Source organism: Tetrao urogallus (genome assembly GCF_951394365.1).
Source record: "Tetrao urogallus genome assembly, chromosome: 15".
NCBI classification, from domain to species: domain Eukaryota; kingdom Metazoa; phylum Chordata; class Aves; order Galliformes; family Phasianidae; genus Tetrao; species Tetrao urogallus.
Genome location: NC_136828.1, coordinates 12,695,183 through 12,710,977, shown reverse-complemented (window position 1 = coordinate 12,710,977; position 15,795 = coordinate 12,695,183). Strand labels below are relative to the sequence as shown.

Here is a 15,795-nt window from a genome sequence, read left to right as displayed (position 1 = left end):
ATGGCAAGGAATCTATCCTAATATAATGGCTCTCCCATTTCCACATAGCGTGTGTGCTGTTTGTTTTCATTCTTGAAGACCAGGATTTTATAGCTGTAATTACCTCATTTTCTCATGGTACAAACAGTCCAATTTTTATTCATTTTGATAGCATTCTTCCCCTGGTTTTTCTTCGCCTTAAAGCTTGCTATTAACATCAAATACAATAGATTCATACAATCAAAATACCTGTTGGGGGAGAGATTCATTAATAAATTGTATTTTCAAATCAGCTTAGAGCACAAGTGTCAATATGAAAATGAATAACTAGAGGGAATGATGCTTTAACTGACTCCTGAAGTTTGAAGCATATTGTGGTGGTTCTATTTTTAAATTAATATCATTTAAAAGACAGTTTCTCAACCGTAGCCTTATCTTAAAAGATTTCTGTGCAGTAATTTTCCCCACAATCTGGAGGGCATTGAGAGGTAATGTTCAATTGAGCAGACCCTGGAAGCAAGGAGGTGCTTCATGGTCAGCTGGCTGTGAAATCCTGTAGCTGCCTGCAGCCCTGCATGCAACCCTGCTGCTTTAGGTCTAAGATTTTTTTAAGTGTGTAAGGACAAGGAGCTGCACCCCACTATTTATCAAGGACAGCCCTGCTTAAACAGCACCTGTGCTATTTCCCCCGTGCTGGGAAGCAAGCTGTAGCACCTGCAGGTGCAAGACCTGTGGTCTCTGCAGAGCAAGCAGAGGAGGAAAGCTGTTCCCCTCCACAACCACCTGAGGTCTGCAGAAGGAAGAACTTCTGAGAGCCCGGTGGCAGGGAAAGGTCAGGAGCAGGGTATTATATTCTGCATGTTTGGATTAGCACACAATGGTTAACTAAACTGACTTAATATCTAATGACATTTTCAAACAATAGCTCATACAATTATCCAAAGTATGCAGAAATAAAACACGCAGACAAACACCACTGTGGTCCCTCAGACATCCACACAGCAGTGCGTGTCAGCGCTCTGGCCGTGCAGATTAGAGGTCAGGTATAAATGAGCCTGAGTGAAGAATCCCCTGATCAGAAAAGGCAGAAGCACTCCTTCCTGCTTTGCCCGTTATTTTCAGTCCCATTTGTATGCAACAATCAGTTTCTGTCCCATGCTTTCAGCATACAACCATGTTTTTGGAAACAGAATCGCTGTGTTTAAAAAAAAATAAAAAGCATGTTACTGAAATGAATCACAAGCTCAGAACGCTCCCAGAAAGCCGCTGGGAATTAGCTGGGTTAGCAGGTCTGAGGGATTGTCACTAAAACCACATCAGCATCCTGAGTCACGTCAGCTGGGGAAGGCGCTGTGATGGGGCAGATGCTGTCGCTGCTCTCCAACTGCTCTGCACTGCTCCCTTACCAATGGAGCCGGCGTTAGGAATATTAAACTCAGGCACCTGTCTCAGCAGCTTGGGCTGCTCGTGAGGCACCCTCAAAAGTGCAGCTTTGTGGTCCTTTTTGAAACCAAGCTGCTGATGCTACAAGCAGGGCTGCCAGCTTCACCACAGCCCTGGGAGAAGCTGCTTGAAGTGCCCACAGCAGGCACTGCTGGTGAAGGATTAGTGAGCAACCACTGCGCTGCAGCTCAGGTACAACTGTGCTCTCCTTTAAGGGGCAAAAAGCTGTGCTCATACAAATGACATCTCTAAAGAAACTCATCTGATATTTGCTGGGAAGTCTTGCTTGCTTCAGCTGATTTGCAAATACAATTCATTTATTTTAGGTAATTACCAAAGCATTTTTGGGCACGTTAAGCCAAATTTGAACTTTCTGAATTCTCATACTAAGGTAAAACACAGACAACACAAGTCCTGAGTAGATTCCCTTCACGTTACTTCTTAGTTCAACACTTACACTGAAAAACAGGAAAAAGCATCCATCGGTGACTGCAAGCATCTGTGCAATGGAACAAGGAGATACCTGCCCACATTGCAACCTCTCTATTGCATACCAGTGAGGGCTGTTGGCAATCCTCCGAAGGCACCGTGATGTCAGCTTGGACTCAAAGCACGCTGAGGTTCTGACAACCCTTCCAGTTAAAACTATTCCTTATAGACAACTTCCACATGGGTAGTGAAGGCCCAGACACACACACACTAAATTCACTGATGCCACAGTGATGCTTCAACAAAACCACTTCAGCTCACAAAAGCAATACCCTACCAACCACAGTCCTCAATAACTACTTCTACGTTACCCTTGTGAATTGCTTAATCCCTCCTGAGCAGTGGCTCTACCTAACGCTGAATTACTGTTCCAAGCACTCCTAAAAGATCAACCTTGGTGAACAAAACTGAACTTATTTGTCTTTGTCTCACTTAGCTGCCATAAATAGAAGATCAAAGCAGAACTGCCCGTCAGTTTGTAGCAGCTGTTAGAGATGACAGCACCTCAAACACGCCGTGCCTCCGCTTTGCAGCACCGCAGAGCAGGGTGCAGACATACATGTGTATTATGTACACATTCATCATTCATTTTAGGCGTCAGCTCCTTTTGGGTTAACAAGGAAAAGCATCCACTACGCTTCTCTGCTGTGGGCAGGGAGAAAAATATAAATTAATTCTTCATTACAGTTTTACAAAGCAAATTATTTAGCGGCAATTTGTATTCAAGCTAAGCACACAGAATCATGATATTACGCTCTTTTTATTCAAATGAAAGGAATTTACATTCACCTACAATCTCGTTAAAGTAAGAATAATGAAGCATTTTCCTTTCCTTTTTTTTTTTCTTTTTTTTTTTTAATGAAAGCGTTCTTTCTGAATGCTTAAAATAATTCTGAGGTTTATATTTTAGTATTTTTTCAAATACAGGTTGGCTCTGCTTCAGGTCTAACGCAGCTTTCTGTTTAAACTCCCAAGCCAGCTGGATGCTGCAGGCTTCTGCTGCACAGCAGTGCTTTGCAGAGCTGGGCAGGGTTTGCCTCCTGACAAATACAGCTGGGAGAGCTGTAAGGGAAGTTCAGCTCACTGTGCCCAGGGTTTGCTCTGCTGTTGGCACGCACGGCCTTGCAGAATAGCTACTTCCCTGGTAAAAAGTCCTTTCTGGTACAAAAGCAGCTCCTCCAATGGATGCAGACACTATTTGTCGCTGGTTATGCAACTCTAGCAAGGGCTGGGCTATTCCTCAACCACAGTCACATCCTTCCAGTTTGTACTTCAGAAACAACAACAAAACCCTTGCGTGGTGACACAGTGGCACACGGAACGGACCTTCTGGCAGCACTGGGCCCCGTGCCCAGCACCCCTGCACCCCTCTGCCAGCACCGCGCCGCGATATCGCTGCGGTTTTGCAACCGCCCTCTCCGCCAATAGCAGCGTGCAGCTGAAGCTTAAAGGATTATGTGTATGTATGTGCAGGGGAAGTCACATGTAAATACAGACTCGGTGCCATGAACAGGGCTGGTGCAGCCGTCGGCGGGCTGCTGCTAAGCCTCCCTATTGTTTACTCTTGCTAGAGAAATGAGAGGTCGGAGTTTCTGCTGAGCTTACCTTGGAAGGGTTCTGACTTGATGGACAAAATGTTTCTGCCAGCCTTCAAGGAACAGCAGGGCAGTGCCTACCAGGTGAGATTCTTAATAGTTCGCCTTCTGGAATGCTTTTGCTTTCTTTCTGAGTCTGGGAACAATTCGTGTTAACACGTACGAGCTTTGGGTTGGTGCAAATGAACAGCTCCACCGTTACAAAGCAGTGGTCAGTTTTTAGAGAGCAGCTCTTCAGGAAAAACACTGATGTATAAATGTGCCATCCTGCTACTTAGACCTGCTCGTCCAAAAGAAAGTCACAGAGGGCTTCTTTAAGCACAGCAGTTTTCACTCTCTTACTCATTATGCTGGGCTTCTCATTTACTGCTTCTTCTTTGTATAAGTATGTGCTTCTAAGTTTTTCTTAAATATATGAGATCTTAATTATTTACTTTATATTAAATCCTGAATGGTACGGCAGAGATATAGCAAAGAAATCGATCAGATATTAATCTGATTAGTCTTTAATAAAGAAGCAAAGTTGCCAGTGAAAGTGAGGTACTTGTGAATCTTCTATTCATGGCACAATAAAAAAGCACGCAGCAAACCATACTGTGAAAAACTACTGCAAAGCAGCTAAAAGACACTGCTAATTAACTAATTAATTACAATTAAGCTGCATTTTCATTTATATTATAAAAGAAGGTAAGCCAAAGGCAAACATCAAAGCAGCAGAAATTTCCTGCTTTCAGCAGAAGCTCTGAATAAGCAGAATGACTGCTGTCCTTTTCAGCCTCCATAAGCATTTTCAGCTATGCTAATCACCACAATATTTGCAAATCTGTTTTCTACTGCACTTAGCACAAGACCTACTTCGCTTTAGGGCTCTGCCTGCTGAACTTTACGTCCCTTTCATATAAATGCTAAAGCAGCATAAAAAGGCAGCACGCTATTTCTTACACCAGCATCGCGTTCTGAACGTGTTTGATTGGCCCAGTGATTTAAGCCAAAGCAGCGCCCTGTGGATTCCAACAGAATTTGAATCGATTCTGAAATTATGAACAAAAAGAAGTTAATCAAATGTCTGGACAAAGAGATTCACGTGAATGTCTGCCTTCACGATCTGTACATCAGAATGATTCACTTTAGCTGCTCCCTTCTGGGTCTGAACAGCACATAAGACTTTCTCAGAATCTCAGCGTATTTTCCACAGCAGGCAAAACACAGAGCTCACGTACATCAGGATGGACTGGGCAGCTCCAGCGACCTCCTACAAACACTGCTGTAGTGCTGGTATGCACCCTGTATCTGTGGGCCATGTAACAACAACCATTTATCAATCATTACTAAGAAACTGGCTCTGTGACAAACTAATTACTCCTCAGGCTTCCACCCATTAGCACAGAAGGAAGCAGACACTCAAGGTGCATTTATAATCAAGGCTTTATACAGCTCTGCAGTAACAAAATCTGCTGCAGAGGTTGTGCTTTGGAAGGTTTCTTAAAATGTATACACCTAAATCTGCTCAAAGGACAAATCACTGTTAACTGCTTCATGGTATGTGAATCACTACAATTAGTAAGCAGGAGCCCTTATTTGATGTCGTTTATTGGGATGTGTAAAAACCTTAACCAGTGCTTCTCAAAATCCTGTGGGCTGGACAGAACATGGGCTAGCAGGTGTCACAGGTAGTACCCTCACCATAAGTATATCACTGATGTCTCTGCAATGAGAGAATCCATATGGAGAACCCTGGGTTACAGAGCCCCAAGACTCCTTTGCACACTTGGTTGGGAGCAACTCCCACCTGCACACCTGTGAAAGCAAACTGAGCACTGCCACGTCTCCAGTGCCCAGCAAACGTCCTACAGCAGTCAGCCGTCAGGGTCAGCGCTGCCTTCATGGAGTCTGATGGATTGTTCCATACATGTAGTGCTGCAGGGAGCCCTGTAAGTGATTAACACTATCAATCAACTGAAAACGTTGATGAACAGCAGGCAAACCCCCCAGCGCTGGTGTCGTGGAGAGGGGAGCTGCAGCAGACAAGCAATAGGTGGACAAATCCGAACCTTCTGTGCCAATGAGATGCCTTGATTAATTTCAAGCTCCTTGTAAATGAAATTCCTACTCCAGATCTTCATAAGAACAGTCATCCTAACGTCAGCATTAATATTATACTAGCCCTCCTAAAACCTTCAGTTAAAATACTGTATTCAGCAATTACAAGTGGAGTACAACTAAATCAGTAGATGTGCCAGTTCATCTCAAGGAGGCAGCTGGAAAATGGCATTTCCTTCACCGAGCAAAAGAAATCAAAAGCCACAGGAGTGTCAGGAACAAGAGGTCTCAGACTTCAGCTGACAATTATCAGGAAGGTATCTGTTTATCGTCAACGGATGTGACAAATCTTGAAGCCATTTCAGCCATAGTAGAGCTCTGCTAAGGGGCAGACTGTTCTCTTCAAACTCCAGACTCAAACCGGTTTCATACTTACTGTTATCTTGAAAAGAGCTATGTCAATATTTCTGCATTTACGAGAAACCTGAGTGTTTCACAAGAGATTCCTCTGCAGCCAACACGATGCCTTGTTGATCAGACACGGTGTTGGCTTTCACATGTGCCTCTAGTTGGAAATGGCATGATGTTAAAGCTTCCAGGAAAACTACCATCTGTGCTTCCTGCCATTCAGGCAGGAGAATGCCTGCAGAGAATGCTTCCATGCTGCCAGCTCTGAGCAGCATTTCCCATCACAAGCCCTGAGCATGGGAGAAGCCAGCAACGAAGGTTAAGATAAGGGCTCACTTACAGCCATCCCAGCAGGATCCCAGCCTCTCACACTGCCCTGCAGCAAGCTCAGCCCACAAAGAATAGGGATAGTTCACTCTAATTTTGATAGGCAAGGACTGTCTTCTTTAACAGAGTGATGCTGATTTAAATCATAACACTCGGCTCATAGACACTGCTTGCTCCTGCAATCCTGAGTAATGCTGGAGATTCAGAGATCCAACCATGTGCAAACCTGTGATCTAAGTGAAGATATTTAGCATAAAGATGCTTTGTAATTTTCTCTTTCCTCAAGTTAATATTTATATATATATGTCTCCATGATCTGATCTTTACACACACACAAAAAAAGAACATCTGTGTTTCAAATGCTGGTAGCCACTATCTGAGCTGATCCATGTCATGCACTGTGCTGGGCAGGTTGGCCTTCCTGTACGAGCAGAAAGAGACCCCACCTCACGCCACAAGACATTCAGTGTGCATTAGGAGCTGCACTTTGCTCTGTGGCAAAGCCCTCCCCATCACACACAGATGGTACAGACAAGGGACGGTGAGATTTCCAGGCAGATGCTCTGTTGGAATTCAGAGATAAAGCAAAGTCAGGAAGAGGTGGAGCATGAGAGCAGTCAGACTCACTCATCTGATATTTGGGCACTAAGATAAGGGACAGCCAGCAAGTGACAGAGTTAACCCCTGCGGAGCCCTGGGCACACAGAGCACTGCTGGCAGTGCAGCTCTTGCTGGGGCCGGATTCTTAAGTGCATGAAGGCAGATGTGCCTGGCAGACAGCAGCTGTCTCTGCACACGGGGCTCCTCCTGCACAATCTGCAGTGCCCTTAGTGCAGGGCTATCTCTCCCTCACAAGCTTTACTTCGCCATTAGCTAAAAATAAATTTTCCTTTTTCTTCCAAAGGAGAACCTGAACTCACCTGATGCATACTGATCTGTGAGGGCAATCTGCAGACAGCTTAGCTCTGATGTGCCCTTAAGTGAACTCAGGTTCCCAAGGAAAGAGATTAACAATCTAAACAAAGTGTGCTAATGGGACTTTGTTAATATTTTGCATTTGGAGGGCACTACATGTATTTATACAGTAGTAATAGAATAATGTAAAGAAGACATTGAAAGAGAAGTGAAAAACTGCATTTACGGTTGGTAGGTTGCTACCAGGCAGCAGAAGTGGGCTCTGAATTATGCTGGAGCTGCAATGCAATGATTTACCACAAGGATGCTGTCTATGGAATAAAGGAACAAACAGATTACAGTGGTCGCAAACCATCTGCAGAACAGCAAAAGACTTCACATCACAAGAGCGGGGCCCATGGGAAGGAGCCGAATTGTGAAGTGTTCTCAGGCAGATGTTTGTTTAGAATTTCTGAAAAAGCAGTGAGATGGGCGAGCAATCTCAAAGGATGACCGACGCACAGTGAGAAGAGTGACTTCAGAAGCCTGAGCAACTGTGTGCTCACTCCACATGTGACGGAAATACACCCATCCTTTCTGAGAATTCCGTTCTCGTTGCTGGCTTGACATGCCTAAGAATGCATCGAAGGCAGCCCAGGAAGTCCCATAGGAATGAGAGAAGAAAGAAATGACGAGTATCATCTGAAGAACCTCGTGCTCCCTCTGCCAGGACCGGAACGGAAAGCGGTACTGCAAGAGGAAGAAAACCACCCCACCCCCACTGATCTGCTCCTGCTCTTTTGTTTGTATGCTTTAAGCATCCCAGGCAGGATGTCAGATTTAATGCTACTTTATGCATCAGTTATTACTGTAATCCACTCATGGCTTCCTTCACGTTGTACTGCATGGGATCAACTACATTATAAAATGAAACTGATATCAATTATAAGCATACCACCCGTCAAACTGGTCAATGATTGCACCACGAAGACGCAAATGATGGGGTTGGCAGAGGCCTGTTTTTCTCAGCCCAGCACCCAGTATCAAGCAGGATTTTCTTCTACACTAATGTTTAAAGCATTTTATCTGAGCCATATCATTATATTCCAAACAATAGCAGCTCAGCAGCCACACAAAAAAAGAATATTCGGTTTCTTACTTGCCTGCACTGCAGCATTTTTCCCCTCTCATCTAACCTGGACAATCTAGTTTCACTTTTCTGTACAGCCAGCCAATGACTCCTCTGTTAACCCCTACGACACGTATATCAACTGGTAAGCTGAAAAAAACATCACATAATGCAGACTTGGAGGTAACAGCAACGTGAGACGGCTTTCTCTCACACTTCAGAGTTCAGAGCGTGCTCCCCCTGGGGCACGACTAATGGCAGGGGTGCTATTCTTCTGCAATACCTATCATCCACTATTTAAATGTTTAAGGAGTAACCCATAAATAATACTTAGCATGTCACTTTCTAAATGCACCTTACAGACCCTGATGAGTAGCCAGAATCTACTAAGCCATGGTTCATGCAACGCTTCTTGCAAAGACTTCCAGTTTTCTGCTTCTGCAAACCCCTGCAGTCCCACAGTGCCTCCCCACGCAGCACGCTTTGCTTTCAGTCCCTGCAGAAATTAAGAGACCCTTTGGGAACTCTACAGGACCCGAGGAAGGTACGAATGCTCAGCATCTGCAGAGACTTCATTTGTTGGCAACAGCTTTATAGCCACGTACGGCTTATAACGACATTACAGTTTGTGAAAAAGAATATTCAGAGGTTGGATTATCTGTTTAAGGGCACTGTCGCATACAGGCCAAGCAGACAAAAGCATTTATTTACTAAACTAAACATCTGGACAGCAAGAGGGGGCTACAGCAGAACACAAAATTCAGCACACCATTAACGATCAACCTACAGCTCAGAAACTCTGCAAAAGAAACGATCCACTTTAAGGACAGAGAGAACACACGCACACCACTGCTTGTGTGCAACGCTCAAACACGGTGAGCTCAGTCATCTTTCCAGCTTCTCAAAGAAAGGAAACACGATGGGATCTGTGACACCATCACAAAGTGGGGCCCTGTCGTATCGTCTCAACACTGAAGCAATCTCTGAATTCCACATCAGTGCCCGGAAACCTGCCTCCCCAGCTTCCAGAGCTCGCCCTGTGAGCAGGACAAGCAGCGGGATGCTTCTTAGCACAGTGTGCTCAACCACTGCCTGTTCAGGACGTATGGCCTGTAAAAGCGAAACCTCAAAGCCGTGTATTCTTATCACAGGTTAAAAATAAAACACTTGCTCTTGAGCAAGAGCAGTGGATCGCAGGGCAGGGAATGGGCTCCCACATGTCCCTAGGGAACCTGAGCACAGACGACAACCCCCAACAGCTCTGATTGCTGCCGCAGCACAAGCATTCTGGGCAGTAAGTCGGAAACCCAGTGGCTGAAGCCCAGCCTCTTGCTTCTTGAGCGGGGCTGTAAACAGCCAAAGGGAGGGGCCTCGCACAGCCAAGCCGAGCCCAGAGTGGTGAGTAAGTCACCGAAGGAAAAACAAGTGCAGCATGCAGCACTGGGGCTGGGAGGCAATGGGCTGCGGTGAGGCGCTCCGGCTGCTGCCCTCCCAGCATGCCCTCCACGCACGTCCCCTGCAATGCCCTCCATGCAAGTGCTGCCCAGGAGAGCCTGCAGGGCTGTGAGGTGAAGGTAAGGCTGGAGGGGTGCGAGCGGCGGGCGGGACACGCGCCTTGCTCTCGGTTTTCCGTTTCAAGCGCTGAGGTTGATCGCAATACGATAAAAAGTGTGAGCCCAGACAGCACGAGGGGGAAGCACTGGGGACGGCTGAGTCAGAGCACAGTAAACAAGAGCACTGCAGCATCAGCCTACCCAACACAGCCAACCTGGGACTGAGAAAAAACTGCCTTTCGCCAGAGAAGTGCTCAGTGGGGATCTGTGGAATCCTGCCCATGGAGCATGGTGAGGACTGGCCCAGGGGGCCCAGTGCCTTTGTGGGGAGAAAAGGTGAGCAGTGTGCCTCACCTGGCCGCCAGGAATGGGTAACAAAGTGTGGTTATTTGGCGTGGGTTTTATTTGCGCTCCTTTTTAGGTGGGTTTTGCCATTTCAGAAAGTTACTATTTAACAGATATCCTGCTTCTTCTGTCATTAAAACGGAGCTGACTAATTTACCTGCAGTTAGAGAACGTCAAGAAAATGGAGTAATTATTACACACAGTTGCGAAACCAGACATCCCACCAATCTATAAAACACAAAGCAAACACACGCACAGAATGCAAAGGCTGCTGACTTCCTTCTGAGACAATACACAGGCAAGTGCTCACGGCTGATGTAACTCAGTCTGTAGTAATCAAAGTTATGTGCTTAAGGGTAAACCTACATAATGGAACTACATGATTGTACCCATGCCTGTGCTTAGTCAGCCTTGCACTCACTGTAATGCATATATTTGCAATATCTTGTTCCAGTCTGCTGCGTTGCTTGAATCAAGCCAGAGCAGTTCAATGAGATGGAATTTTGGTTGCCTTTGACTGTGCAAGACAGCTTTTCTTCTTCTTTTTTCAAGTTTTAACACACCAGATGCTTCCTGAAGACTCACAGGGTTGTTTACAGTGTTCAAAATAGAATGAGGATTAAGGGACAGTATAAAGATACCACGGTTTGTACATCTATGCAACACTCATGCTAAAGAACTGGTCTGAGAATGCAAACAAAAAGGAGGTTTTTATCCACAGGTGAAATAAATCTTTGCATACAACAGACCTGCATCTTGTGCTACTGTTAAAGACATCTCTTACCTGAGAAAATCTGGCATCAGACTGTGAAATAAAGGCTTATCTGCCCAGCTAAGTGGCTGTGTTTTATCCTGCTATCTGGCTGTGCTTACTTAGAAGAAAGTGCACACAAAACAACTGCAGTGGGAAATAAAATTGAACTGGACATGATTCTGGAACATATTCTTCTGGACTTCAGCTGAAGTGTCAGAGGATTAACGCTACAGAGATGGAACTGCACATCTCCCAGTGGTTGCAAAACCCACAGTGTATCATTCAGCCATATGGTTCACTGAGTACAGTATGTTGTCTAGTGACATTCATTTTAATTGCACAATGCTTCATGTGGATTCAATTTAATCTTGTTCTCTCGCTGGAAAGAATGCATTTGTGTACTTTTCTGTACCTGCTGAAAGAACACAGTGCTGCATATCTGAGCATCTCAGACTACATCTGACACGTGAAATCGCCAGCCACGCTGTCCTAGGAAAGGAATGACAGCCATGATCTGAAGGCCTTGAATGTTGCCAGTTGTACCTTAGAGATTGCTTTAGAGATTTCTTATTTCTGCATTTCAGAAAGAGACGATGGCTTTGAGGAGTCTTCTGAATTCTGATGACAAAGGACAGCTGGACAATGACTACTGATATTAGCTTACTTTTTGAAGAATTTAAGCTATTTCAGGAGGAAATGATAGTTAATTCCTGTCGTTTTAGAAATACAGGCTGCCCTTCTATTAGGTTCCCTAGACTACAGAGGTCCATTGTTTTTCCAGAACTAAATGGTTGTAGGTTTGAAATCTGAATAGAAACTTGTAAAGAAAAGCCAGCAAAAAACAAAACCAAACCTTCCACCTCATTTCCCAGTTTCCTCTTGCCTTACCAGTGACTGATCCAGCATCCATTCACCAGACTGTCTCAGCTGTGCCTTCCAACAATCACTTTGAGAGAAAACTTGCTTGTATTTACTACATAAAACCATGCAGATTTTTCTATTTTCCATCTTATTGCTGAGATCTGTAGCTCCTCTTATATATTCTTCAGCAACTACATTGGCACAGGATTAAATAAAGGCGCTGTTTCGTAATTTAAGAAGTACTGATATTGCTGTGCATCACATTGGTATTTCTTTTTTTTCAGCTCATTGCCACTGATTTCCTCTTAAGGAACTGAAACTTGTACATTCGTTTAGCAGTCACCTGAAATTTTTGAAACACGGGTGACTTCCTATAGTGAGATGGAAAAGAATTTCCATCACTGACCTTAAACCGGTCAGTTTGGTCATTGGTTACACGAGCTGCGTGATCTTAAGTGTGTTTTCTTCACATAACATTGCATTTCACTTACACTGCAATATCTGAACGCTATTCCTGTTTCTCTCTCTACAGAAAAGCTGGTAACCAGCAGAGAAGATACAAGAGCTAAAATCACTATGTGGAGCTGTGAAACCTTAAACAGTACTGACAACAGCGAGGACCAGCATCTCTGCCAGGACTTCCACTTCGTGCTGTCCATCTTTTCCCTACTCTACCTCATCATATGTTTCCCAATTGGCCTGTGCTACAACGGCCTGCTGGTCCTGGTCAACCTGTACAACAAAGCGACCATGACGATGCCCGATGTTTACTTTGTCAATATCGCCATTGCTGGTCTCATCATCAACACCCTGGCACCAATGTACCTCCTAGGTCTTGCCAACACAAAATGGGCCATCTGGAATTCTAACAACGAAGTTTATATCACCTTGCTTATTTTGTTCAACGTCTCATCTTTGGTTACCATGTACTCTACCACATTGCTCAGTCTGGACTACTACATCGAACGCGCCCTACCCAGAACTTACATGTCCAGCGTGTACAACACCAAGCACGTCTGTGGATTCATATGGGGAGGAGCCATGCTCACGAGTTTCTCATCTCTTCTATTCTACGTCTGCAACCACGTATCCACTAAAATAATTGAATGTTCCAAGATGCAGAACAAAGAGGCAGCGGATGCCATCATGGTGTTTATCGGGTACGTCGTTCCGGCTGTCGCAGTACTGTATGCACTTATTCTGATCCTGAGGATACGCAAAGAGGCGACACCTCTGGATCAAGACACTGGACGATTAGATCCATCGGTGCACAGGCTTTTGATTGCCACAGTCTGTACACAGTTCACGTTATGGACACCCTATTACATTACCCTTTTGGTAAGCACATTTACTTACGCACGAGGAAGACCTGCAGATGAAAACTACAGTCGGATATTACATTTTACCAAGGTTTTATCCAAATTCTTGGCTTTCTCGAGCAGCTTCGTGATGCCTTTGCTTTATAGATACATCAACAAAAACTTTCCCAACAAATTACGACGGCTGCTCAAAAAGATACACTGTGGGAACCAGGGGTGTTCTCACGAACGCACAGCAGTACAGCAAGTCATGACGTAGGCACTGAACACCTCTGGTGCTGTTACTGCAGTACTCAGACTGCGATGTGGCTGCGTTGGCACTCAAAGTCACCGACGTGACAGCCCCAACCAGGAGGAGCCTTTAATGAGTGAAAGAGTCTTAACTTTCCAAATGTGTTTGCTGAGATCTGTAAGACTCTGGCTATGTGCTGTAATACCTGTGACATCTAACACTCTCAGTGCACTGAACTGCTTACAAAGAGTAAGCTCTGTCTTCATCATTCTAATACTCCTGTCTGAACAAATCACTAAGCAGATGATGGAAATCCTGACTGAACACACAGCACCTTGTAGGGGAAAAGGCATTACCTTGTTTTCTGTGCAAAGAAGTAACAGCGCTATCCTTGATGAAGTAAATAGTATTTTTCAATGAAGATGATAGGGTGATCTTTGCTAAAGGGCGTATCACCCAATTAAACATGTCCGAATAGTAAATGTTAATTATAAATTAAATTATTTAATTTCCTCTCCATCATCAAATTCCCTAATCTACCATTTTCAGAAGCTATATTCTCACACACTCTAACCTAAGCTATTAACACGTACGACGAATCAGATTTTTCCTAGACACAACAGTAACATGTTTTATTCTTCCGGTGCTTTGTTTGCATCCTAAGGCATTTCAGGAATTCAAAAAATATTTATTAACTAATTCTAGGGGAATTGAGAGATTTCTGTTCCACATGTTAAAATGAAGGACACAATGGTTTACAAACTTAAATCAAAACTGAACGAGTAAAGAATGTCTGGCTAAGTGTTATGGTCCACATATGTTCATCTGTAACAAGAGTAATTATCTTAAAAATAAATATGTTTATGATTAACATTTCTTATTTTCAAGGGATATGTTTCTCTACAAATAAACTGAAATCTCTTTAATCTCGGGGATCACTGGAAGTTCGGAGCCCAGAAAAAAAACAACCTTTCAATGCATGCAAGATTTTAGGATGGGAATAATACGAGGGATGCTCCAAAAGTAATGCCTCCTATTTTATTTTGTTGGTCCACGATGTCAGAGGTGGATGTCGGTGGGATGGCAGTAGAGGCTGAACCTTGCCAGCAATTTTCTGTGACGTGCTGTTGCCGTGTGACAGACGGCAGCAGAGGGGCACTCTGACAAAGTGGCATCGGACATTGGAAGTGTGTACAAAACAAAGGTGTTTTGAAATAAATAGCACTCACTGACATTTTTCAACGCTTGCTCACATGGGTGTGGATTTTAACAAGTGCAGTATGCAGGTGCTTATTGTTTGCTGGCAAAAACGCATAGCTCACGGTGGTGACCGTGTTGAAAAATAGTTTGGTGGCTGAGAATTTGCTCTACCAAGCAGTGTTATTATGCTCTTTGTATCTGCAGTGCTTTCCATGGCAAAAAAAATAGGAGGCATTACATCTGGAGCGACCTACATACATATGAATTCCACTCAACATCAGCTTCTTGCTGACCTGGGGAAAAATGCAGTGTCTCCCAATGTGATTCACAAATACACAGCGAAAGTACAGTTTCTGTATTTCACAGTGGGGATGGAAAAAACCAACACAGCTCAGAGTGTTTGAAGAACATGAGAAATACAAAAAGCTGCTGGAAACAAAACTACCCTGATCCAAACAACCACCTGCAGCTGTTGTTGCATCAGTGACAGCAGAGGGGACAGAAGTTATGCTAACATTCTCCCATTGGCTGAGGGCTAGCAGGACTTCTTTGCCACTGGCCCTGCAACAAATCATTTCTTTGCTTTATCTGTCACAACACAAATCATTCAGCAAGACTTCAGCCAAAAAAAATCAGGGGTTTTCAGCCTCTGGTATAGAAAAACCATGGAGTAAAAACAGAATTAAATCTTTTCTATTGCATCATCTGATCTCATAGCTGGTCACAATTTATGAGCATAGGAAAATGGTTAAGTTTAAGTGAGAAGGAGATGAGGAACAGACTTTTCTCAGATCTTTTCCCCTCTTTTCACCATCATTTGAGTCATTCTTCTCACAGCCATCTTCGCTTACCTGGTTCGTATACAGTCATCATTTACATTATCAACATCCTGCTCACCCCTTCCCCTTTTGCTTTCAATACCGTTTTCTATCTCAGTGAACTTGTTTAACCATTGAAACCCTACACAGCAAGTCATCTATTTGTGTGGTGGTTTCTCCCCATGAAATCTAGCCAGCATAATCACATTACTTTGCTTCACAGTGTCAGCCTGTGGATTAAAACCAGGTCACAGAAGGAAGCCTTTCCTTATCACCACGTCCATTCACACGCTAATTTATGCTTCTGCAGACACAATACTGGCTTCTTGGTTTTCATAACCATTTTTTGGTTTCATTTTTCTCTTAACTTGAGATATATTCTAAGAATTGCAAGCTACACTCATTTGAA

General features: G+C 44.1%; 1 protein-coding gene across 1 annotated transcript; it reads left to right on the top strand.

The window, feature by feature from the left end:
- Nucleotides 1-10,138: 10,138 nt before the first annotated feature.
- Nucleotides 10,139-13,395, top strand: GPR146 (G protein-coupled receptor 146; the record flags this gene model as incomplete). Its single annotated transcript, XM_079542700.1, has 2 exons — nucleotides 10,139-10,202; nucleotides 12,350-13,395. Exon 2 carries the CDS (start codon nucleotides 12,394-12,396, stop codon nucleotides 13,393-13,395), a length of 1,002 nt encoding a protein of 333 aa, XP_079398826.1. The 5' UTR covers nucleotides 10,139-10,202; nucleotides 12,350-12,393.
- Nucleotides 13,396-15,795: the final 2,400 nt, after the last annotated feature.